Source organism: Zea mays, chromosome 3 (genome assembly GCF_902167145.1).
Source record: "Zea mays cultivar B73 chromosome 3, Zm-B73-REFERENCE-NAM-5.0, whole genome shotgun sequence".
In the NCBI taxonomy this organism is placed as follows: domain Eukaryota; kingdom Viridiplantae; phylum Streptophyta; class Magnoliopsida; order Poales; family Poaceae; genus Zea; species Zea mays.
The window spans coordinates 92,003,826-92,027,823 of NC_050098.1; the positions used below are offsets into that span (position 1 = coordinate 92,003,826).

General features: G+C 44.0%; 1 protein-coding gene across 1 annotated transcript in view; it reads left to right on the forward strand.

Moving 5' to 3' along the window:
- Window positions 1–10,242: 10,242 nt before the first annotated feature.
- Window positions 10,243–23,998, forward strand: part of LOC100382964 (uncharacterized) — a 35,421-nt gene continuing 21,665 nt past the window's right edge. The window contains exons 1-2 of the mRNA NM_001175648.1: window positions 10,243–10,646; window positions 12,336–12,446. Coding sequence (NP_001169119.1) covers window positions 10,608–10,646; window positions 12,336–12,446 — 150 coding nt within the window. The 5' untranslated portion in view covers window positions 10,243–10,607. The remainder of the gene's footprint in view (window positions 10,647–12,335; window positions 12,447–23,998) is intronic.

Sequence of the window (23,998 nt, forward strand, 5' to 3'; positions counted from 1 at the left end):
AGTGAAATAGCTATTCCTCGTTCTTTAGGTAACATATTTAGGTGTTATATATGGTGTTTGCTCTTGTGCTTGATGTGTCGATAGAAGGTTAGTGACTTGTTTGCCTAAACCCAAAATTAGGCCATGTTCTTATTTAGTGAACCATGACTTAAGTTTGAATTTTCCGTTATCCCTCCATGACCAAACACATACAAATAAATGCCTAGATAATTTCTTTGTTGGACATAAAAGTGTACCCAAGCTTAAACCAAGAAACTCGAGTCATGTCCCCATCCTAAACCATATCCTTATTCAGTTGGTGCAAGCTGATGTCTCCATTCCAGTTTGCCTATTCTTAAAAATCGCCATGTTGCTCTATCAGCCTAACCTAGGAAAAGCATGTCCGACCATTTTCTTGAATTTGATGCCTTTGGTTTCCTCATATTTATTGAAGGCATACCAACATCATCCTTGACCTTGTAATTTCTGTGATGGGCATAGAAATATGCTTGGGGCTGAATTAATAGTCTCCCGTCGTACTCCTTTCATCAAATTTAGGTTATGGCCATGCCTTGTTCATTTCATCGGGCCATGATCTGTTTGGCTCTCTACTTGTAACCATCCTTACAGGTGGAGTATCTCTTTGTACATTGTCACCCTTGCCCAATTCATTTGTGTCGTGTGAGATTTCTTATTGGTTATGTCTGATAATGGTGTTATGACTAAAACCAGTGGTGCCGTGATGAAATCGAGGGCCTTCTGCGTGGGCGCACATGGTTGCGCTACTCGGCACATGCTAGTGTCACAGCTAGTAGTCATAATCCATTATGAGATTATATCAATATGTTATCTTCCGTAGACCTCCTCCTTGAAATAATTTCTATGTTGTTTGCCAAGTGATCAAGCAACATCTACCATCTTTGTTGGATCAAAAGGGCATACCACTTTCATGAGTGGTCTTATTTCTTTTGATCTTGGTAGTGACTGCATGTATACAAGTTCCATTTACGTCCTTTGTGTAAAGGTGAAGCCTTGGAGCTTTTTAGTGTTGGAAAACAACTGATTAGCTCTCAAAATGGAGATTGGATTTCCCCTGTTGCTGAGATGCAGGAGTTTGTTCATTCGCTCTCCTATTTAATCCATGTATTCCCTAACCAAGTGGATAATTCATCTCGCATGAGGAAACAGATGAACAATTTGACCAAATGGATTTCTACCCAAATGCATGATTTCCTGTTAGCCAAATGTGAACTCTCAACCCTTGCCTTACCAATGGTACTGAGAGGACCTACTCAATATCATAAGTAGTTCAACAAGTTGGTTTTACTAACTTGTAACTGCCCAATGACAAAAGTTGAGTTTAGAGATCATTTTGTCGAGTTGTCTAAACTCACTTTGGTTCAACTCATTCTAAGAGAGTACTTACAAAAATTGAGATTAAGTAGGCCAGTAGCCACCTAATCATCACTCTAGTCATGCCTTGATCGCCTCGCGTGTGCTTTTCCAGCATGTGTGATCAAGTCGAGCCATGCCTAGTGCTTGATAAAGTGGATTTATTGTGAAGTCAACCTTTGTTGATCATCTTCGCTAATGCGTTCCTCGAATTTTTATTATCTTCCTGAAACTTGAATTCCTCAAATGACCACTCGTTGGTAAACCTCTTTCTGTGTGTTTTACCCAAGAGGTTGCATCTAATTCTGTTTGGGTAAAGTCGCATATCCACCGCTCGCTCAACAGACTCAGATAGTACAGTGTCATCAGAAAAAGCAAACTGCACACATGGAACCTTATGTGTTCTTGTGGCAGACATCATCTCTATTGGTGGACATTTCTAAATTAGCCCATGGCAACACATGTTATGTCCACTAGAGAAATGACATCCTGAGACACTTGCCTTCGCTCAGAACTGCCTTATGGTTACCGCTGATATGGACGTGGGTTACATGCTTCTCTACTCTTAAAAGTCTTTCGCTCCGAATCTCAGGACGAGATTCATTTAAGGGGGAGGGCTGTAACACCCCAGGTGTTTATATTCCACTCGACAACGAGTACAGATTTAAGCATGTAATCAGTGGATAAAACGAAATTTTAAATTTTAACCATCTTCGCTTATCGCGATTTTAATATCGCATCTGTTCCGTCTGTCGCGAGTGCGACGTCGTTTTTATTTTTATCTATCCGGGCTCTTCCTAAATTTTCGGGATGTTCGGAACCTCGTTGTTCTAAAAATCGGTGCGTCCGGTGATTATTTAAAATGCATCGCTCGCGCGAATACGAATTTGGAAGCTCGATTCACCGTTGCGATCCGTGTCCCAAATAAATTAATTATAATTCGACGATTAAAATACTCAGTGCAATATAATTAGGATCGCACGTAGTCTAAGTGAAATCGTGCGTGTGGATAAGATCCAATTTATCCTTCAGCACGCTGTTTTGACGACGAAATCGCATATACATTAGTGGATCTGGTTTTGGCTAATTTCGGTCGAATCACGCAGAACAAATTATCAGTGCCAAAATCAGTTTATTTCGATCTGTTGTTCTCGCCCAGATCCAAATCTTCGGATATAAACAATTATTAAATAATTCGGTTCTCACTCTTCCACCGTGAAATCGCATACGAGGATATGTAATTGAGCCTCGATTCACTGGTAAATCATTCGTGGCCGTGGAACCAGATGTTCAGACCGCAGGTAAATTTATCAGATTTCGAATCGAATCAAACTGTGTCGCAAGTACTGTCGACCTTTTTGTTATCACTAAAAAAATCTTGCTTCAAAAATATCTAAAAAAAAGGAAAATATCCCTTCTATCCTATCCGCCCGCCGCCCCTACCTCTGATATTTTCTTACCGTCGCCGCCCCCTGTTCCTTTTTAACGCGCGCGGTCTTCTTCTCCCTGGCGTGGTCGCCCTCTGCGCGCTGCTCCAGCTTCCACGACGTGCTCCTCCTCTACTCCCGCTATGGCGCTCAAGCTCCCTTGCTCTCTTCTTTCCGCGCAGCTCTCTGGTGCCGTGCCCCTCCTTCTCCACCCTGCACGCTCGGCTCCCATCTCACCAACCATGGTCGCGCCTTGCTCCCTCCACGCGTGCGGCCCTGTTCCCCGTGCTGCGCGTCCCTCCCTCTCCCCTCTGCTCGTCGGCCGCGCCCATGCCCATCTCCTCTGCCGAGCAGCTCGCCCAGGCTCCCTCCATGGCGGATCTCCCACGTATGATGCTGCCTGCTCTTTTTCGTCGTGTGGCACTGCTCCCCTTCGCAAACTCCCTCAGCGCGCTCTCCCTGGTACCCCTACCCAAGTCTGGTCGCCGGACCTACACCAACCCCTGCGCGCGCTAGTAGCCGCGTCCTGTTTGTCTTTCTGCAGTGCTCGACGCCCAGCGACTGCTCCAGCTCGGCCATGGCCGCTGCGCCGTGTCCTTGCGCTCGCCGCTGGAGCTCCCACGCGCTTGGCTGCAAGCTTCTCCCTGCTTCCCCAGCCGAGCGCCGTGAAGTCCCTGCGCGCAAGCTATCTGTTGGCCACGTGCGAAGCTCTCTGTTCGCTGTCAAATTGCTTGCTTGCTGTTTACGCCGTCGAAGTTCCCTCGCCGTGCGCTCTAGCGTCGGCTGCCGCCGATTCCGCCATTAAACTTTCAAGCTCGCCAACGCTCCAGCTCGTTGTTGTCGCCAAGTCCGAATATCACATCTCGTTCTAGTGACCGTGAGTTCTTCCCTGTGCACGCGCGAGCTCCTCTGCTTGGCCTGTCATCGTTCTCCAGCTCCATACCACACTCGGCTGTTCGTCGTCATCGCTCGGTCGTGCGACAGGCTGACTGCGTGTCGTATGTCGCACATCCTAGGTACTCGTCGACACGTTGTTCGTCTTCGCACTGTGTGCAACAGTATCGTCGTTTTCCCTGTCCAGTGCTCGTGCGGTTTCCTGCTCGCCAGCGCGTCCTCTTGGCTCGCTTGGCCTTAATTCCCATCGCGTCATCGATTTCATCGGTTATCATCGTTCGTCGTTGCGTCGCGTGTGTAGCTCTATATACGTCACCCTCATGTATCATCGTCGAGCCAGTCGAACCTCGTTCTTCCCTGCTCGATCTCGTCGAACCCCGAATCCCGGATGTTAGGCAAAAATAAGCGAGGTTCGTGTGCATCGTTTATCAAGTGCTCGGTCGAAGACTTCAATCGAAGGTCGTCGTCATTTCGTGCGTCATCAAGGAATCCCAAGAATCGGATGAAGACGAAGCTAGCAGCGTGATATTCCCCAAGTGCTCGACACAAGAGCTGAACCAGAATCCTTGCCGTGTTCGCAGATAGCACGTCAGATTTAGAATGGTAAGCCGAGTCAAAATTTCCATTAGCTTAATTATTGAAGTAGTTCGATGAATGTGATGTGCTTATTTTCATGATTTTGAAGCAATCGCGTCGCGGTAGGATTAAATATATGTGAAGTGCGATGGAGTTAGTAATGCGAAAGATAGATTAATTTAGGTAATATTCGGGCAAGCTGATGACGAAAGAAATAAGCTTAGTAGTCCTATCAGCTAGTTAATAGAATTTTCTAGTGTCGTTATGTCAATTTGATTAATTGATATAGTCAATGCCCTGCTTAATTAGTTAGTTTATTCTAGGTTTGGTAGTTAGTTCGATGTCATGAGAGATGTGCAAATTACCTGTGTAATTAACGGTGAATGGCATCGATCTATCTAATTAGCGTGGAATTCAAGATAATTGAGAAACACAATTTAGACAATTAGTTAATATGCTCCCTTACTCTAAATGGTCGGTATTCAAAAATAGTGAATAAAAATGTGACGAGTAATGTGATATTGGGTGTTTGCCAAAAGGCTTGTGCTTAGCTTATTATTGCTTGATGTTTGAAGTAGACGTGATTACGCTAAAAAAATGTGATAATTGGGCGTAGTCGCATGTCGATAGCTAGTGTTTTCGTATAAAATAGTACGACGCTTCGTCACTTAGTGTTTAATTCTTGTCGGTGTAGCACTATTTAGGTTTATGATATTCCTGTCTATATGCATTCATATGCATAATGTATTTCATTCAGGTACGTTAATTAATTGCGCGATGCGGAAGATGAGCCAAGTCGACCCCAAGCGTGGGCTAATCCGCATGGTGATGCTGATAGACGAACCTGTCAGATCAAGTGCTTGGACAAGGATGGTTGTCAAGTGGACATCGCCTAACAAACACTAACATAGTGTTATTCACGCAAGCCCCGGTGCATTCGCCCACCTCCTTGTTGTTTTAAAATCTTTATCACCTTGTTTAACGCATTAGGTGATAAGAGTTGTGTGCTAAACTGTTGATGCATTTCCTTCCTTGGAAAATTGATTACCCTTCCTTGATACCCTTTTTGAAAAAGAATTTTATGATGCTTAGCCTTGCTTTAGCAAACAAAAATGTTTTGTTTTAAAACAAAGGTGATGCTTCAATGGTGGGAATGTTTTCAAAAATAAAACTTGATGGTGGATCTGTCAAAGGCCTTGATGGGTTCAACATCAGAAAAGATGTACCTCTGCCAGGTACCAGACTTTGGTTGAAATTAATAAAGCTGAGACTGGGCGGTTGACTTGCACGAGAAAGGAGTCTCGGTGTAGTGTCTCCGTCTGAGTCGATTAAGGACCTTGTCGATGTAGGCTTGCTGATCGAGTACCCTTTAACTGGTCACATGCCTCATCATGGGTAAGCTTTGCCTCGGGCAGACTAATACCAGAATAAGATAACACGCAATGGGAGTGGAGAGATGGTGAGAGTAGCGTGTACCCTCCGTGGCAAGAGGCTGGACGGTGGTGTATCTGTGCTCTCGGTTGGCGTGAACCTGATCTGGTCTTAAGAACCCCGGTGGCGAGTTGACATATGCAAAAGTTAAGTGCTACATATGTGTGTGATTGGAGATCCTCAGCTGAGTATAATCGATTCGGATCACTGTAACTTCATGGACATGAAGACTTGGTCACTGCCCTACACGTAGCAATCCAATGAACTGATGGAATGATAAAAAGACAGCTAGTATAGGCCAAGTGCTTGAACTAGGGTAGAAAGAACTCTAGATGTAGGTAACTTTACTTAACCTGACAAGTAAAAATGGATTTTTAAGGATCCACTCATAGTAAGCTTTTCTGCAAAACAGAGTCTTTGATTCTTGATGAGACATACCTTGAATCCCTCTAGCCAGCATACCCTTGAGAGTCTTTTCTTTAGTCGGGTAAGTCTTGCTGAGTAATTCCGTACTCAGGGTTTTATTCCCTGTTATTTTTCAGGTTATAGTTTTCTGCTGCTGATGATGGTGTTAAGTGCCGGTGGGCTCGACCTTCTTATAAGTCTAAGTAACTCTTCTATACTTCTTATTGAGGATGGTCACTTGAGCTAGCATATATTTCAAACTTATACTTTTGTAATCACTTCGATAAATATAAGGTAAAAATTATGTAACTTGTAAGATTTGGTAATAAGATTTCCACTGCAATAGTGTTGATGTGTGATTTGTGTTACCTAATCTTGCGATCCTGGTTGTAAGTGGTTTATCCGAGGTCCTTGCGACACTCGGATAGATCCTGTTAAGTTTTGTGCACATGCATAGTCGTCTGAGGTTTTTGTGACAAGGATAGGTGCATGTGGGCCCAATAATTTGGGAGGTTCTGCCACAGTTATTTACCCGCCGCTGACACTGGTCATGAGAAAGCAGTCTAAACTTTGAAGCAGAGTTGCTCCACCCAGAGTTTTAGAGTAGAGTTACTATAGTGTGGAATAGAGACATGTCAAACATGATGTAACTTCACCAAATTTTATGGAGTCGGAGCTAAGTGTGGTAATGGACTTTAAATTTTACACTATAAAATTTAAGAACGGGATCTAGATCCAGGTTCTATTTCTATTCATTTTAATCTAAAATTAATTAAGGACTCAAACAAATTGTGAAGAAATATTTGAATCATGATTCATTACCATCCTTAGCTGGAGCAGTCCCAAACGAGCCTTAGGAAATGTTTAGTTCCCTAGACTAAACTGTAGTTCGTATCACATCAAGTGTTTGAATATTAATTAGGAGTATTATATATATATATTGAGCACTGTTTGTGGCATTGGGGGTCTTCTTCTCTGTCGAAGATCCTCAAGACAAAGATATCGTTTGTAAAGTGATGTTGAGGATCTTCTTCCCCGCCGAAGGTCCTCGAGATGAAGACATTGTCTGAAAGTGATAATGATGAATGTCAAAGCTACAGCTGAAGGATGACATCTTCGGCTTAAGGTGGTGACGAAGATCAAGCATGATGTCAAGCCGAAGAGGAAAAGACTAGTTAATCCCTGATGATTTATGTTACGATTATGAGTACATGTTAAGATCATAAATGTATTTTTACTTGGGTTGTGTCCCGTGCCTATAATAGGTGAACAGTACCCCCGTATTATTCACGCTGGATTGTAATCGCTCTCACGTCAACACCTTCAATCAAGCCGAATGTATCAATGTAATGTAAATTTTGTTAATGTTCATCTGTATATAATAAAATAAATATATAGATGAATAAATGAATAACATATATTGTCTCTATGAAATTTCATCGTCATAGATGATGAAGGTGTGTCCTTCATGACCTTCGTCTGAAGATCGTTATATCCGAAAGGAAATAATGCTTTGAAGGACGAAGGTCCTTAATCTATAACAATTGTGTTGCCTTGTTCTTAATTCGCAGCATTTGAGAATAAGTGACCAACATGCGCGGTTCGACGGTCCGATCTTGAGGCCCGGACGATCCGACCTGCGGACGGTCTGCCCTTAGAAGCTGATAGTCCACGATTGGATCAGAGCAAGCAGATTAACCTTTATCTACACGCGAGTTTATCCATCTAAACTCATAGGAGTTGTTGAAGGACGCCTAGGAACAAGTCCAAACCCCCTTATATATTTGAAGGGGTACGGCCGACTGAAGCACCAATAATCGAACCAAAATCAATATATTTTTCGGTCCTTTACTTTTGCCATAGGAGTAGATTGTAATTTAGTTTTCGACCTCTCTTCAACTTTATGTCGCTTGGAGGTGTTTTGGGTGGCCTACCGATTCCGATACAAAACCTAAGACCTCTCCTCCCTCACGGGGTCCCTCCTGGGAGGTCGAATCAATGTGATGTTGGCAAACGCCACCGCCTCTGCGCACACAGGAGTTGTCTGGCCACCAGGCACGGACTATCTAGCTCAGTGCAGAGAAGACTCAATTCCTATCGCGGGTCACGGATCGTCCGGCCCTAGGCCACGGACCGTTCGCGCTACCACAAAGAGCACTGCTGTTAGTACACCTCGCAGTGATTGGCGCCTAGATTTGCGCCAACACACTTTTTGGTGACTCCGCTAGTGAAGCTAGGCGTGGGGATAACTCTGATGTCTCGCCCAGTGACAGCATCAAGCCGACTATGGGGACTATGTCGGCTGATAGGAATCACAAGGAGCAGCTGATCAAGGAAGCGTAGGCGAAATTCCTGGCCAACTTCAATGTGGATAGGACTCACAAGGTCGTCCGACAATGGGCAACTGATCTGGCCTCGCTCCGACCTGCTGCAGCTACCCCCAAGATAAGCATGAAAAATGAAATCCAATCTTTTTGAGCTTACATAGATGATCAACGAGAACAAATGCAACAAATCATAGGGGGTAAACAAGATGGTTACAAAAGGCTAGCGCGTGCATTTGATAAATCTGTTGTTGGTAACTTTCCTACGCACGAGGTTGAAACAAAGGAGAATATGCATGATTCATTGGCTGCAAATTGGCACGACCAATCCTAGCCACTTTATGTGATGCTGATGGACACATATCCTAGAAAACCACAACCTCCTGTGCACATCGGGGTAAAATTCACCGATCTGTGCACGATCGGACCATCCATGTATGGGGGCAGACAGTCCGGATTAGCAGTGGTTGGCCCCGTTTTCCAAATCAAATTACCGAAATCGGTAGCAGAGCCACCACATTCCGCATGAACCCTATTCGACCAATTCGGACCGTCCGCACACAGTGCCAGATCGTCCAAAAACATCAATGGACGGTCCAACAACATGGCCGGACAGTCCGCGCACTCAGTCAGATAGTCCCGTATCTGACCAGACAGTCCGACGCAGAGTATTATCACCCATCTGTATACCCATCTCAGCCAATGTAACACCCTGAATTTGGGGGTATAAAATTTCTTTTCTAATATTCACAAAATTCAAGTGTTACCCTCTCCTTTACCGATGTTCTCCTATTTTTTCTAAATAGTGGAGAGTTATTTTCTATATATATATAGGCATTAACTTAGTAAAATAAAAGCCTAGCTAGAGAGGCTTTGATTGTCACATTCATGCTGTTGCATAGTGTGTATGACTGCAAAAAGTTGTGCTACTCGGGTCTTGCCCTTTCTGGGTCTTGCCCTTTTTGCGAGATCGTCAAACCGCTCTTCTCCTCGCGAACGTTGTGCTACTCGGGTCTACCTCGTCTACCCCCGCCTACCACATTGCCTCGCCTCGTCACGTAGTGCCTCACGTGTTGTACGTGCAACCACTTTTCTTCCTCACTAGTTCCTCTCAGTCATTCCAGTACCACGTGCGTCAGGGATATTCTTCTTCAATTACCTCTCCCGTTCCACTCAGCTTGTTGGGTTTGAACCCATGGAAAAACAACAACCACCTTGACTAGCCCCACTTTCCTAATCACCTCGCGTCCGCTCTTGTCCACCTCGCCCACGAACTGCCACATCCATACAAGAAAGTTTGTATCCTATGCAGTCTCGTACAGCCCACACGACCTCTCTTCCCTCTATGTAGTAGCGCTAGCCATGGCAACTGCCGCCCATGGAGCAGTCGTGCTCTACTTCCCTGGCGATGAGCATGACCGGGATATTCTCCTCACGCGAGCACGACATCCTCGGCCCACTGCGCTGACCCACTTCGCGCCTGGTGCCCTCTCCCGCTGGCCCATTGCGGCCTAGCCCCTTTGCTCTGTGTGCATGGGTGGTCCTATGCCAGCAGCGCTCCCGTGTGGCTCGTCTGCGCCCAGGCGCACCCGCGCAGGGAGCAAGCCAAGGGCCCACACGTCAGCTTGTCGCTTCCTCCTAAAACTGTCAGCCGCAGCTCACGTTTTTCTTGCTCGGATCACGCAGCGCGCGTGCCCAGTCCTCCTAGCCACTGTTCATCTACTCTCGAACCACCCAAGAACTAATCTCGCCCACGACGCGCCTCAGTTTTCTTCCCCTCCCCTAGATCCGGAATGGCGATTGCGGTCGAACTGCTGCTATGGCTGGCCGAGCCCCCTGCTCGCGCCTTCAGTTCGTCCAAACATTGCCAAGTCCCTCCCTAGTTTGAGCTCCCTCCCTGCTCCAGCTTTGTCTAAGTCGCGCAGCCTCCAGCCATGCGCGAGCAGCCGTTGTCCGCCCCTGCCCTGCCGTGCTCCGGCCAGACCACCCACAGGCGTGTCAAGGCAGGATAAGGCCCATGCGCGCGATAGCGGCCGGCCTGACCCTCGTCTGCGTGGCCTAGTGGCTAGCCTGTGGCCCGGCGTGATCAGCCTGCCATTGCGGCGGCGCAACCCGCCATCCTCGCCGTCGTCATGCCCGTGTCCTCGTCGTCGCTCGTGCGCTGCGTCGTGCACGCAACATGTCGTCGTATCTCGCCTCGTCTCGCCGTCGTCGCGAGGTAAGCCTCGCCTACCCCTTGCACGCAATTTACATGAGCTTCGCACGACAACACGCAAATCGCAAAATACGCGCTTTAACAAATTCATTTTGTCGTATCGTTTAGGTTAAATAATTAGTTAATGGTGTGGTGTTATCGGTTGTTAAAAAATATGATAGTTCAATCGAATCTAGCTTATAATTTTAATTATGCGATTGTAAATACGCGACAATGTGATTTTTAACCACTTTGATATTGTATTTAATATCTATTTAGTGTTTGGTAAAAAATCAACATTTAGTTAGTGATTCTCGTGTGCTGCTTCGCGCGTCGCACGCACGTCGCGCGTTGTCCGCTCGCTATCCGCCTGTACTGTTCGTGTACGTTGTCACCGCCCATTCTGCGTGTGTCGCGTGCCCTATTCTACGCGTATCGTGTGTTCTATTCGCACGACGATCGCGCATGCTATTCACATGTCGTCATTCGCTCGAGTCGCAATTCGTGCACCTTAATAAAATTGTTTATTAGCCACGAATTATTAGCTATTCAATATATAATGCGCCATAAATATGTCTGGATTCGTTTCAGTCGCGTCAACTCTGTAGCAACACCGATTTCATATTAGTAACGTATTTTATCATGTCGCAAGTTCTAATTGTTTAATTAGTTGTTCATTCGACACTTATTAAATAAAATGACCTTCTAATTAAAACTAGTTTATAGTTTTTAACTCACACTTTTATAAATAAATATTAACTCGATGAACACCAACTTAAACGCTTTTCAGTCAACACTTGTTTATTATAATCGCGTTATCTGTTAGCGATTATCACACGTCGCCGTTGTTCGTTCGCGCGTTCGCGCCGCGTGTCTGGCACGCGCGTTGTTGCGTGCTGTTCGCGCGCATCGTCACGCGTCATTTGCTCATGGTCGTACGTGGTCGTGCGCGCTTTTCCGTGTGCTCCTTTGCACGTGACGCGCACACTGTTCTCACGTGTGGCGCTGGTTGTCGTCGGGTCTAGTTGAATAATTAATTATTGGTTTATTCGAGGGTTATAAAAATAACAATTTATTTAGAACGAGTCTATAGTTTTAACTCGTTCTTTTACAAAGATAAATGTTAATTAACGTGATTAATACCAACTGAACTACTTTTCATTAATTATTTGTTTGTTGTTCGCGCGCGACATCGTTTCGCGTCATCGTGCTGTTCGCTCGCATAGTCGCGTTGACTCGTGCGCGTTGTTTTGCGTGTGTCGCTCATGCCGTTCACACACGTTGTCACACGTGTGCGCGGTAGGTTGCCTGCAGTTGTGCTATTTCACGCGTTACGTATTTCGTCTCGCTCCGCTAATTCGTCCCGCTTAGACTTGCTGATGTTATTTAAATTACTTATCTAACAAAGAATTGTTAGTGTGGTCAGATAATTAAAACTGTGTGATAGCTCTATTTTTATTTTAATAAATATCGATTAATATAAGCAGATCAAACTAAATGTTATGATTAATACTCGTTTAGTGTAGACATGATAACTTCTCGACCCTAGCTCCGCCTGTCGTGTTTCTTTTTCCTCGCGTAACCGTAGTAACGCGCTCTATTTCATTTTGCATATTTTATTATGTTTTTATTTGAATGGTGTAATGTTCTTATGCATATATATGTTTGTTTGTTTATTTGTGCCTATTTGTATTCGCTTTGCGTCGCGAATAGATTGCGATCCATTCCGAGCTTCAAGGAATTGACGATCAAGCTTTGGCGACCAAGTGGTCAGGTTCTTCGAGTTCTACAGAGTTGAAGACCCTGAGCATCTGTTTGGTGAAGGCAAGTGTCCTCTGACCCATTATGTCCCATTCACTTATAATTCACTGTCCCGCATTACTTAATTAAAACCTAAGGATTGACTAGCTTTCTATTTACCTTGTCCTTGACTACCTTTTGGGTTATTATGGTTAGCTTCATGCTATTGCTTTAACTTAATCAATGAACATGATATGATCATTTATGATACGATACTGTTATCCTGATTAAGTTGATGATCTTGTGGTACTCTAGGGGGCTCAAGCCTTTTTCCTGAGTACCTCTCCGTAAGGACCTGTTCGTGGAGTGACCACCCGGGATAACAGTGCAACCATGAGGGCAGAATGGGACGCCCTTAGCTGATTAATTAGATGAACCTGGGGGTATAGTTGGCTTTGCCGGAGGGCCGTCAATGAAGCCGGGGCGTAGTGCTCGCTCTGCCAAGGAGGTGCAGAGGTTCATTTGATTTGGTTTTGTTAGTCACCCACCTTCGGGAGGTGTACTGCTGTTGGGGGCTGTTGGGACCATGCTTCGTCGCCGAAGGTCCTGCAGAAAGAAACAGCTTTGGCTGAAGCTGCTCATACGTGACGCCGAAGGCACCATTCATGAAGCTTCGGTATTACAACATATCCGAAGATGAAGGGTCAAACTGACTTAAAGATAGAATGACCTTTTAGTCCATAAGGGTCTGAGTCATTGTTGTAAACTTTTATGAGGGGCATGATTGTAATTCGTCACAGGCTGTGTCCTGTGCCTATAAATAGTGAACAGTATTCCTTTACTGTTCACGGATTCTGTAATTGCAAACGCATCACTCGGGAATTATTGTTTGTCAAGGCAAAGGTATAAATGTACCTAAACGCTATATTCAAACATCTTAGATTCATATAATAAGAGATGTGAATGATGTCATTTATTTCCAATATATTTATCTTTAATGTTTCACGTTTTACATTACTTTGTATTATCTTTATAAGTTTAATTACGAAGGTGAAACCTTCGTAATATTATGCTCGTGACCTTCGTCCGAAGTTCATTAAATCCTTGTGGAGATAATGCTTCGGCGGACGAAGGACATTAATATTTAACGTTTTATGTTGCCTTGTTCTTAATTCATAGCATTTGAGAACAAGTCCCCAACATTGGCGCCCACCACCGGTGAACTCACTTCCACTTTTTTGAGCTGATGGCTTCGTTCAACAATCAAGTTGGAGATGCTTCGGCTCCGAAGCTGGTACTCCCGATAACAGGCGGTTCATGCTCAGAGCCAGCCAACAAGAAGTAGAAGGAGGCACAGAGAAGGGTACAACATGTCGGGGTGCAAGGACCCTTCATCAAGTCAAGATGGTCTCACATTCCAATTACCTTCTCTCAAGAGGATCTTCAACTCAAGGATTACCCACACAACGATGCTATGGTTATCTCTTGTGTGATCAAAGGATTTCTGGTCCATAATGTTTTGGTTGATACAGGCAGCGCAGCTGATATCATATTTGCTAAGGCCTTCAGACAGATGCAAGAGCCCGAGGACAAAATCCTTGATGCCACACATCCCCTTTGTGGCTTCGGAGGAAGGCAGATCGTAGCACTTGGAAAAATCACAATGCCAGTAACCTTCGGATTCATTAACAACACAAGGACTGAACAAGTTGTATTTGATATTGTTGACATGGAATACCCTTACAATGCAATCATTGGTCGTGGTACTCTCAATGCCTTCGAAGCAATTCTTCATCCAGCTTATCTTTGCATGAAGATACCTTCGGACCAAGGGCCCATTGCTATTCATGGAAGTCAGGAAGCTGCCAGAAGGGCCGAAGGAAATTGGACAGACTCAAAAGCAATCCATAATATAGATGGAGCTGAAGCTTGTGAGCAATACAAGTTCAGAAGGGAAAAAGCTGCTTCGGCTGATCAGCCGAAGCCCATGCTCTTGTGTGAGGACATAGCAGAGCAGAAGGTGCTGTTGCGATCTCAACTGTCCGAAGAACATGAGAAAACCTTGATAAGGTTTTTGTTCAACAATAAAGATGTTTTTGCTTGGTCAGCTAATGATCTTTGCGGAGTTAACAGGGATGTTATTGAGCACTCGCTCAATGTTGATCCATCCTTCAGACCCAGAAAGCAGAGGCTTCGGAAGATGTCTGATGACAAGGCCGAAGGTGCTCGGAATGAAGTGAAAAGACTCCTCAGTGCCGGAGTTATCAGAGAGGTAAAATACCCAGAATGGCTGGCTAACACTGTTATGGTAAAGAAGGCCAATGGTAAATGGAAGATGTGTATTGATTTTACTGATCTCAATAAGGCCTGTCCGAAGGACGAGTTTCCATTGCCAAGGATAGATTCCCTAGTTGATGCAGCAGCTTCATCAGAGCTTATGAGTCTGCTGGATTGTTATTCAGGCTATCACCAAATTTGGATGAAGAAGGAGGATGAACCGAAAACCAGCTTCATAACCCCTAGTGGAACATATTGTTACCTTCGGATGCCTGAGGGGCTTAAGAATGCTGGAGGAAGCTTCAGCAGAATGACAGCGAAGGTTCTCCATTCCCAGATAGGCAGAAATGTGCTAACTTATGTTGATGATATCATTGTAAAAAGCACGATGCAAGATAATCACATTGCTGATCTGCAGGAGACCTTCGCTAATTTTAGACAGGCTGGTTTAAAGTTGAACCCAGAAAAATGTGTCTTCGGAGTGAAGAAAGGGAAATTTCTTGGCTGTCTAGTGTCAACAAAAGGAATTGAGGCTAATCCAAACAAAATCGAAGCTATCCTTTGAATGGAACCACCAAGTACAAAGAAGGGGGCTCAAAGATTGACAAGAAGACTGGCATCTCTCAACAGATTCATATCTAGATCAGTAGAGAGAAATTTACCATTTTTCGAAGTGCTGAAGTCAGCCGAAGTTTTTCAATGGGGACCAGTCCAGCAGAGAGCCTTCGAAGAGCTGAAGCAATGTTTGATAGATCTAACAACACTAACTCCACCAACGCCAGGGGCTCCTTTGTTGTTATATGGGGCAGCTTCGCACTCAGCGGTAAGTGCAGCACTTGTCCAGGAGAAGCTTGAAGGCCAAATCAAAAAGCAGGCCCCAATATACTTTGTATCCAAAGTTCTTAGTTTATCAAAGAAAAATTATACAGAATTGGAGAAGGTACTGTATGCTGTTTTGATGGCCTCCAGGAAGCTTCGGCATTATTTTCAAGCTTACAATATAATTGTTCCTTCTTCACAACCGTTGAAGGATATTATGAGAAATCGAGAAGATACTGGAAGGATTGGAAAATGGGCTGCAGAGCTCAATGAATTTTGTATTGATTATGTGCATAGGTCTTCGATTCAATCCCAAGCGTTGGCAGACTTCATTGCTGACTGGACGCCAGGGGCTCAAGAGGAAGAAACGAATAAAGATGCCGAAGTATGGACAGTGTTTTGCGATGGGTCTTGGGGAACCTTCGGAGCAGGAGCAGCTGCTGTGTTGGTTTCACCTTCCAAAGTTAAAACTTGTTATGCGACAAGACTTGATTTCAGTTGCACAAACAATATTGCTGAGTACGAAGCTCTGCTCTTGGGTCTTCGGAAGTTAAAGGCAATGGGAATCAGAAGGGCCATTCTTAAAACTGATTCCCAAGTTATTTCTGGTCATATTGACAAGAGCTACAAAGCAAGAGATCCGAAGCTTGAAAAATATTTAGATACAGTCCGAAGGATTGAGGCTTCCTTCGAAGGATTCTCTGTTAAAAATATTCCTCGTGGAGAAAATGAATATGCTGATCTATTAGCCAAGTCAGCAGCACAGGGGCTGCCCTTACCTTCGGAAGTATTTTTCGAAACAAAAAAAGCACCTTCGGTCGCGCTTCTTGAAAGAGCAGTCCTCAACATATCCCCTGTCTATAGTGAAGATTGGAGAACTGAGATCATCTCTTTCCTTCAGGGTAATTTTCTTTCAGATGACGAAGCTTATAACAGGAGGATAGAAGCAAGAGCTCGACCATATGTCATAATAGAAGGGGAATTATACAAGCGAGGGGTTTGTTCCCCGTTACTCAAGTGTTTATCCAGAGCCAAAGGCATAGAACTGATGAAGGAAATACACGCAGGCCTGTGTGGATCTCACATTGGATCTAGGCCTTTGCTCGGAAATGTTTTTCGTTAAGGATTTTATTGGCCAAAAGCAGCTTCGGATGCAGCGGATTTAGTTCAAAAGTGCGAAGGTTGTCAGAAATGCGCAAGAGATCAAAAACAACCTTCGTCTTTAACTCAATTAATACAACCCACTTGGTCGTTGCAAAGGTGGGGCCTTGATTTGCTAGGTCCATTACCACCAGCATAGGGGAACTTAAGATATATTGTAGTGGCAGTGGAATATTTTTCTAAGTAGATTGAGGCAAAGCCTTTAGCCACAATATCTTCGGTTACTATTCAAAAGTTTTTCTGGCAAAATATTGTTTGTCGCTTCGGAGTGCCGAAGGTCATTACCGTGGATAATGGGACACAGTTTGATTCTTAAGCTTTCAGAGAATTTTGCGATCAAATTGGCACGAAGATCCATTTCGCATCAGTTCTAATCCGGAGTCAAATGGACTTGTTGAAAGAGCTAATGGGATCATAATGACAGGAATAATGAAGTTAATCTTCAATCAGCCCAGGGGAAAGTGGCCAGACGAATTAATCAAAGTGGTGTGGAGCCATAACACAACAGTGTCAAGATCAACAGGCTTTACGCCATTTAAACTATTGTTTGGTGACGAAGCAATAACCCCAGAAGAAGCCAAAAAGGGATCAATAAGAACAGTAGCTTCGGCAGAAGGCGAAGATGAAGCTGATTATTCTGTGGAAAAAGATGCTATAGAAGGGATCATGATTCAAGCTGTGGAAAACATCAACAAATATCGAGCTAAAACAATAAAATGGCGTGACAGAAAGGTTAGGTTGAAGAACACTGAACCAGGACACTTGGTGCTTCGAAGCGTAGCCAACCCTGAGACAGTGGGCAAATTACAGCTGAAGTGGGAAGGACCTTTTTTGGTAGTATCTTCGTCAAGACCCGGTTCCTACAGATTGAAGGATATGGACGACATTCCTAGATCATGGAATGCGGATGAGCTTCGGCGATATTATGTTTAGCTTGATGTAATTTTTTCTATTCTTTTTTGTGGCACCCTTTTCCTTTCCAAAGGGGGAGAAAGGTTTTTAATGGGGCCACAACATGTAATTTTTCTTTTCCTTATTTCAATTCTGTAAGAGTGATATCCCCCAAAAAATGTAAATGTAAATGCAAAGGAAAAAGAAAAGAAAACAGGGAGAAGCTCAAAAGTCGTTCCTAAGGGAATGCAGAGCTTACAGCGAAAAATAAACGCTGATTCCGCTGAAAGTAAAAGGCGAAGAAGCTCCTAAGGGAGGCTTACAACGAAAAATAAACGCTGATTCCGGTAAAAGTAAAAGCCGAAGAAGCTCCTAATGGAGGCTTACAGCGAAAAGTCAACGCTGATACACCGAAAAGTAAACTGTGAAGCCGAAAAGTAAACGGCAAAAAGATTTGAATCGTTCTCAAGGGGATGAAGGGTTTTGATTATGGTTTATGAATATGTGTTCCGATATTCATTTGCACGATACATTACATCATGTCATCTGCATTCATAAACATTCATTTAGACATATATAGAATCATCATCATACCACACAAAAAAGACAGATGCTTCGGCAATGAGGAAAAACTTTGAAGAAAGAGGAAATTTTCATGCTTCGTTGTGTACGAAAAGAAGGGAAGGTGTTTTTCGCCTTCGGCTCAAAAGAGAAGTTTCGTCCACAGCAAAGCAGATTGTACACGGATAAAGGAGACAAGATACATTGCAAGGTATGTACAAATTTACATAAGTTTTTTCCACAATTATATTACAAAAATCTCTCCAGAATTTTTTGCAGAAAAGTCTATTATAGCAACTATTAAGCTTCAGCCCGTCATACTTCAGCTTCGTCATCCTGCACATATTAAGAAGCAGAATAAGAAAGGTGCAAATTTCAAGGAGAAGGTAAAAGTAACAAATATAAGTTTCTCACCGGTTTAAGGTGGCTTCGAGCTTCGTCACCATCCATCTTTCGCCCGCCATTTACCCAAATCTGGGTCATAAATCTATTTCCGATGCTTCGGGCTAGGCTCGGGATATCAACCAAATCTGCTGCTGACAAGCTGAAGTTTGGCCTATTTACAATTTTTCCGTGCGTACAGCCAGCCTTTAGAAAAGCGGTAGCTGTGCCCCGAGAAGCTACCAGGGCGCAGAAGTCAGCATGCCCACCAATAACTTCGTCAAGAGCATCAACCTCGCCTTCAATATATTCCAAGGTGTTGGGCAGGTTCTCAGCTGAAGGTGAAAATTTTTCAGAACTGGCTCCGATAGAGTGAAACACATCCTTCAGCCGCTGCACGCATCGGCTGCCGAAATTTAGGCATTTCTCTTGAAGTTCCTTCAATGATTTTTGCAAATTTGAATTTTTCTCGATCTCAGTCTTGAGACTTGTTTCAAGGTTCTTCTTTTCTTGCTCAGATTTTTCTAATTTTTTGAATAATTCATTCTTTAAACTTTCATTTTCGGTTTGGACTTCAGCCAAGGAGCCTTCCATAGACTGAATAATAAAGTCTTTCTTTTCTAAGGCACCTTCGTGTTCTTTAGCCATGATTTCAAGGTCTTGAATGGCGAAGTCCTTCTTCTTCAGAAGAACTTCGTAATTTTCAACTTTTTCTTCTAAATCTTTGATGATAGCTTTGTTCTTCTCCTCTTCAAGATCTTGTTGCATTTTTAGCACTTTACTTAATAATATACTCTGCCAAAACAACCTTCGTCAGAAAACGACATAAAAATAATAATAATAATAATAAAATAATAATAATATTTTTTACCTTAAAATTAGCATAAAGCAAGCCACCGACGATATGTTGTCGCTGGTACCTGCAAAGGTCCGCTTCTATATTCGGCAGGCCAACGCTTTTGGAGAAGGTCCTAACAACTTTGGCCTCGGTGCGATTCCGAAGGCATCTTAGCTTCCCTTCGTTGACCCCACCAAATAGCATAGACCCTGGTTTATATCCACAGGATATAGCATATTTTTTCAGCTCTTCTTTTTCAGCACATGTTAATTCTTGACCAAGTAAATCTTGAAAGTTAAAATTTCCTTCCTCCAAAATGTCTTCAGCCATTTTCAGTAGCCGTGTTCACCGCAGCCACAGCAGCTTCTTCTTTAGCCATTTTCAGAAGTATATTGTCAATAACTTCAAGTGTGGTTTCCAGGTTCGAATCTTCGGTGATCTCGGCTTCGGCTCTGGTAGCTTCGGCTTCGGCAGCTTCGGCTCCGGTGGCTTCGGCTCCGGCAATTGCAATTTCAGTAGTTTCGGCCCCGGTAGCTTCGGCTGCGGCGGCTTCGGCGGTCTCAACAATAGAAATTTTTGACGCCGATACCGGTGGCGGCGTCTGATGAATCACATATGTCACTTGAATGATTCTCCGTTTTTTCGGCTTCGTAGGGCTTTATGCTGCCGAAGCTTCTTTGTCCTTCTGAAAAAACTTCGTCAGTTCCGGCGCCAGCGGACTTAGCTTGACAGGCTAAGATTCAGTCATTACCTTCAGAATTTCTTCTACTTCGGCAGCAGAAGGTGTCGCAGGAATTTCCTCATCTCGGACCAATCTCTTTGGTTCTGGAGATACAGGTTTTGGAGATGCAGCTTTTCTTTTTCTTGGAGCAACTACCTTCGATTCAAACTTTTCTTTCTTCTTTTTTGGTTGATCTTCGTCGTCTTTAATCAAAGTGCTAGCTACTCTTTTCCTTTTCTGTCCTTCGGCACCCTTGTCTAGCCGCTCGTAGTCAGGGTATTCAAAGCCTATAGCATCAAGCACTCTGTTTAGCCTTCGTTTCGGCCGGGTGCCGAAGGCTGCTGTCATCAATTGATCCTCTTTTTTAGAATAATTCCCAAGAATTTCAGTACTCATTATTTCGATTGTTTCGAGCCATTCTTGGCAGGGTACTTTAAAATATTTCTTGAACTTATAGTGGTAGGGCAGGCGGACAAGATCCCCCTCCTTCTTCTCTCTTTCGAGCTTCGGCATAGCCCATTCCTTCATAGTTGGAAATATTTTGAACGCCAGAAATTCCTGCACTAGATCTCTAGTGCCAATGTGCTCTGCAATAATCCTGAATTCGGCCAACGCCGTTTGGGTTGGACCTTCTGGTGTCATACTGCATTGGGGTCTGGTCTCTCTGAAGATCAGTTCAAGCGGACTCTGTACCAGCTTCTCCTTGTCATCGACAACTTTGACGTAGAACCATTCCGATTTCCAGCCTGCCGGCCACTTGCTTCGGTAGCTGATCACAGGAAATTTTGTACTTCTTCGATAAGCAAAATTATAACAACCAAAATTTTCATGTAACCCATCCTTTCTGGCCTTGGTTTGGTAATGTAGCTCGTGCACTCGGCAGAAACCTTCGGCAAACGGTTCCACCCCCTGGCTTCGGAGAGCCCAAATATAAATACTAAGCCTAACAATAGCGTTAGAAGTTAGTTGATGAAGGTAGATCCCAAATTTCTTTAGCACATCAGCAATCATCCTATTCAAAGGAAATCTCAAACCAGCTTTGAGGAAACTCTTGAAAATCACTATTTCATCTTTCTGTGGCTTCGGGGTAGTTTCTTCTCCACCGAAGCGAATCAGCTTTTTCTCTTCTTCGCTAAAGTAGCCCGACTTCACCATCTTAGGAAAATCAGCCTTGGAGATGGTTGACTTTCCGAAGTCCAGGTGGCTGGGCTTCCTCGGTACTGCGATACTGTGATCACCTTCAGAATCAGTCTCTTCAATATCTGCTTGTTCTGCTTCAGCAGCAGGGATGTCTTCCGATGTCATCAACCCAGATCGCTTCATTGCTTCCGTGATAGGAACAGTTTCCATAGCTTCGGCTTCGTCTCCTTCGCGCTCAACTCTAGCAGTAGAGCGCACTCTGGCCATTTGATTTTGAATTTCTTGAAAAATTTCTTGGAAATTAATAACCTTTTTTCCGAAGCTCTTCTTCTGACGAAGCAGACACCAAACTGGAGCTTCGTTTGAATGCGAAAGTCAAGCTTCGGCTATGGTTAAATTTTTGGCAGCAGAACAGTGCAATAGCAATGAATGTTGTGGTAACTTCACACCTACCTGTCTGTTTATATAGTGCTGCAGGTAAGAAGGTGAATCGTCATGATTTTTACACCAGGCAAACAGTTGCTCGCACCCGCTGCATGGTGGGCCACAAAAACCAAAATAGTGAACCTGCATGGTGGGACCGCTACGCGCTCGAAAACTATATCGTTTCTCGACAACGAGCTCAGGGAAGGTGTTTTTCGGACCTTCGGCTTCCTGAAGCCTAAGAGACTTTTTTCACGGATCAAGCTCGTTACGAAAAACGATCTAGCATTGTGAAGGGGCTACTGTTGGGACCATGCTTCGTCGCCGAAGGTCCTGCAGAAAGAAACAGCTTCGGCTGAAGCTGCTCATACGTGACGCCGAAGGCACCATTCATGAAGCTTCGGTATTACAGCATATCCGAAGATGAAGGGTCGAACCGACTTAAAGATAGAATGACCTTTTAGTCCATAAAGGTCTGAGTCATTGTTGTAAACTTTTATGAGGGGCATGATTGTAATTCCTCACAGGCTGTGTCCTGTGCCTATAAATAGTGAACAATATTCCTTTACTGTTCACGGATTCCTGTAATTGCAAACGCATCACTCGGGAATTATTGTTTGTCAAGGCAAAGGTATAAATGTACCTAAACGCTATATTCAAACATCTTAGATTCATATAATAAGAGATGTGAATGATGTCATTTATTTTCAATATATTTATCTTTAATGTTTCACGTTTTACATTACTTTGTATTATCTTTATAAGTTTAATTACGAAGGTGAAACCTTCGTAATATTATGCTCGTGACCTTCGTCCAAAGTTCATTAAATCCTTGTGGAGATAATGCTTCGGCGGACGAAGGGCATTAATATTTAACGTTTTATGTTGCCTTGTTCTTAATTCATAGCATTTGAGAACAAGTCCCCAACAGGGGCCTTCGTCTTCCGAAGGTCCTCAAAAACGTAATTTAACAATGTTTTCCGAGTGTAATATGTGAACATGTGCCTTCAGTCTCGGGTCAGAATCACACAGTGTGAAAAGCACAAATAATACGAAGGTTGACGCAGCGCCGAAGCTACGTGCAAGGGAGCTTCGGCATGACGACAGAAAAGGGAACCGACTTAAAAGGGAAAAGGCTATTTAGACCTCGGTGGATTACCTTAAAGTTATTAGCAAATGTAAAGGGTCTGGATGTAATTTTACACGGCCTGTATCCCGTGTCTATAAATAGATGAACAGTACCCCCATACTGTTCACGCTGACTGGTACTTGCTTTTGCGTCACGCTTGTACTTCTTGCCTTCTGTCAAGCCGAAGGTACTTTTGTAATTCAATATTGTTTCTGTCTTTCCATGATAATATAATAAGAATGAATTAACAACGTCATGCGATTGTTTATGTTGTCTCTCATATTCCATATGCTTCTTCATTTATTAATATATACTGCAATCATGAAGGTATGTCCTTCGTGACCTTCGTCTGAAGATCATTATATCCTAAGGGGAATAATGCTTCGAAGGACGAAGGACTTTAACATTTAATACTTTGTGTTGCCTTGTTCTTGATTCATAGCATCTGAGAACAAGTTCCCAACATTGGCGCCCACCTCCGGTGAACCCTTTTTCGACCAACTTCGGCAAGCACTGACCTTCGTCATGCCACCGAAGAAAGCTTCAGCGCCAGGGACTGCCGCACTGCAGCCACTGGACCCAAACCAGGAGACCCTTTCTCTTCGAGAGGCCCGAAGCCAGAAGAGGAAGGCCGCTAGTCCAACACTCCAGGAGGAGGAGTTGGACCAAGAAATCAGAAACATGGAGATAATCCATCAACAAGTGCAAAGGAAGAAGGAGAAGATGGCCTGACTGGCTGATCTTCAACGGCAGATCGACGAAGCCACTGGAGAAGTACGCCATCTTGTTCAAGATGAACAAGATCGAAGGCCCCAACATAGGGAGCTTCATCAAGAAGGCTTGTTCAATGACGATGGATGGTATGGTGATTTTAATCATGATACCTTTACTTTTGATGATGCTTCTCCCTTGGCAGCAGAACTGCAGGCTATCCCATGGCCCCCATCATACAAGCCACCTCAGCTTCCCATGTATGATGGGCATTCAGACCCGAAACAGTTTTTAATCAGTTATGAAGCAACTATATCTTCATATGGAGGCAATGCAGCTGTCATGGCCAAGTCCTTCGTCATGGCAGTTCGGAATGTGGCCCAAACATGGTATTCTTCTCTTCGGCCAGGGACCATTACTTCGTGGCAGAAGCTCAAGGATATGCTGGTGACAAGTTTCCAAGGCTTCCAGACGAAGCCAGTCATAGCTCAGGCCTTGTTTCAATGCACGCAAGATCATGAGGAATACCTTCAGGCATATGTCCGAAGGTTCTTGCGTTTTAGAGCACAAGCGCCTACAGTGCC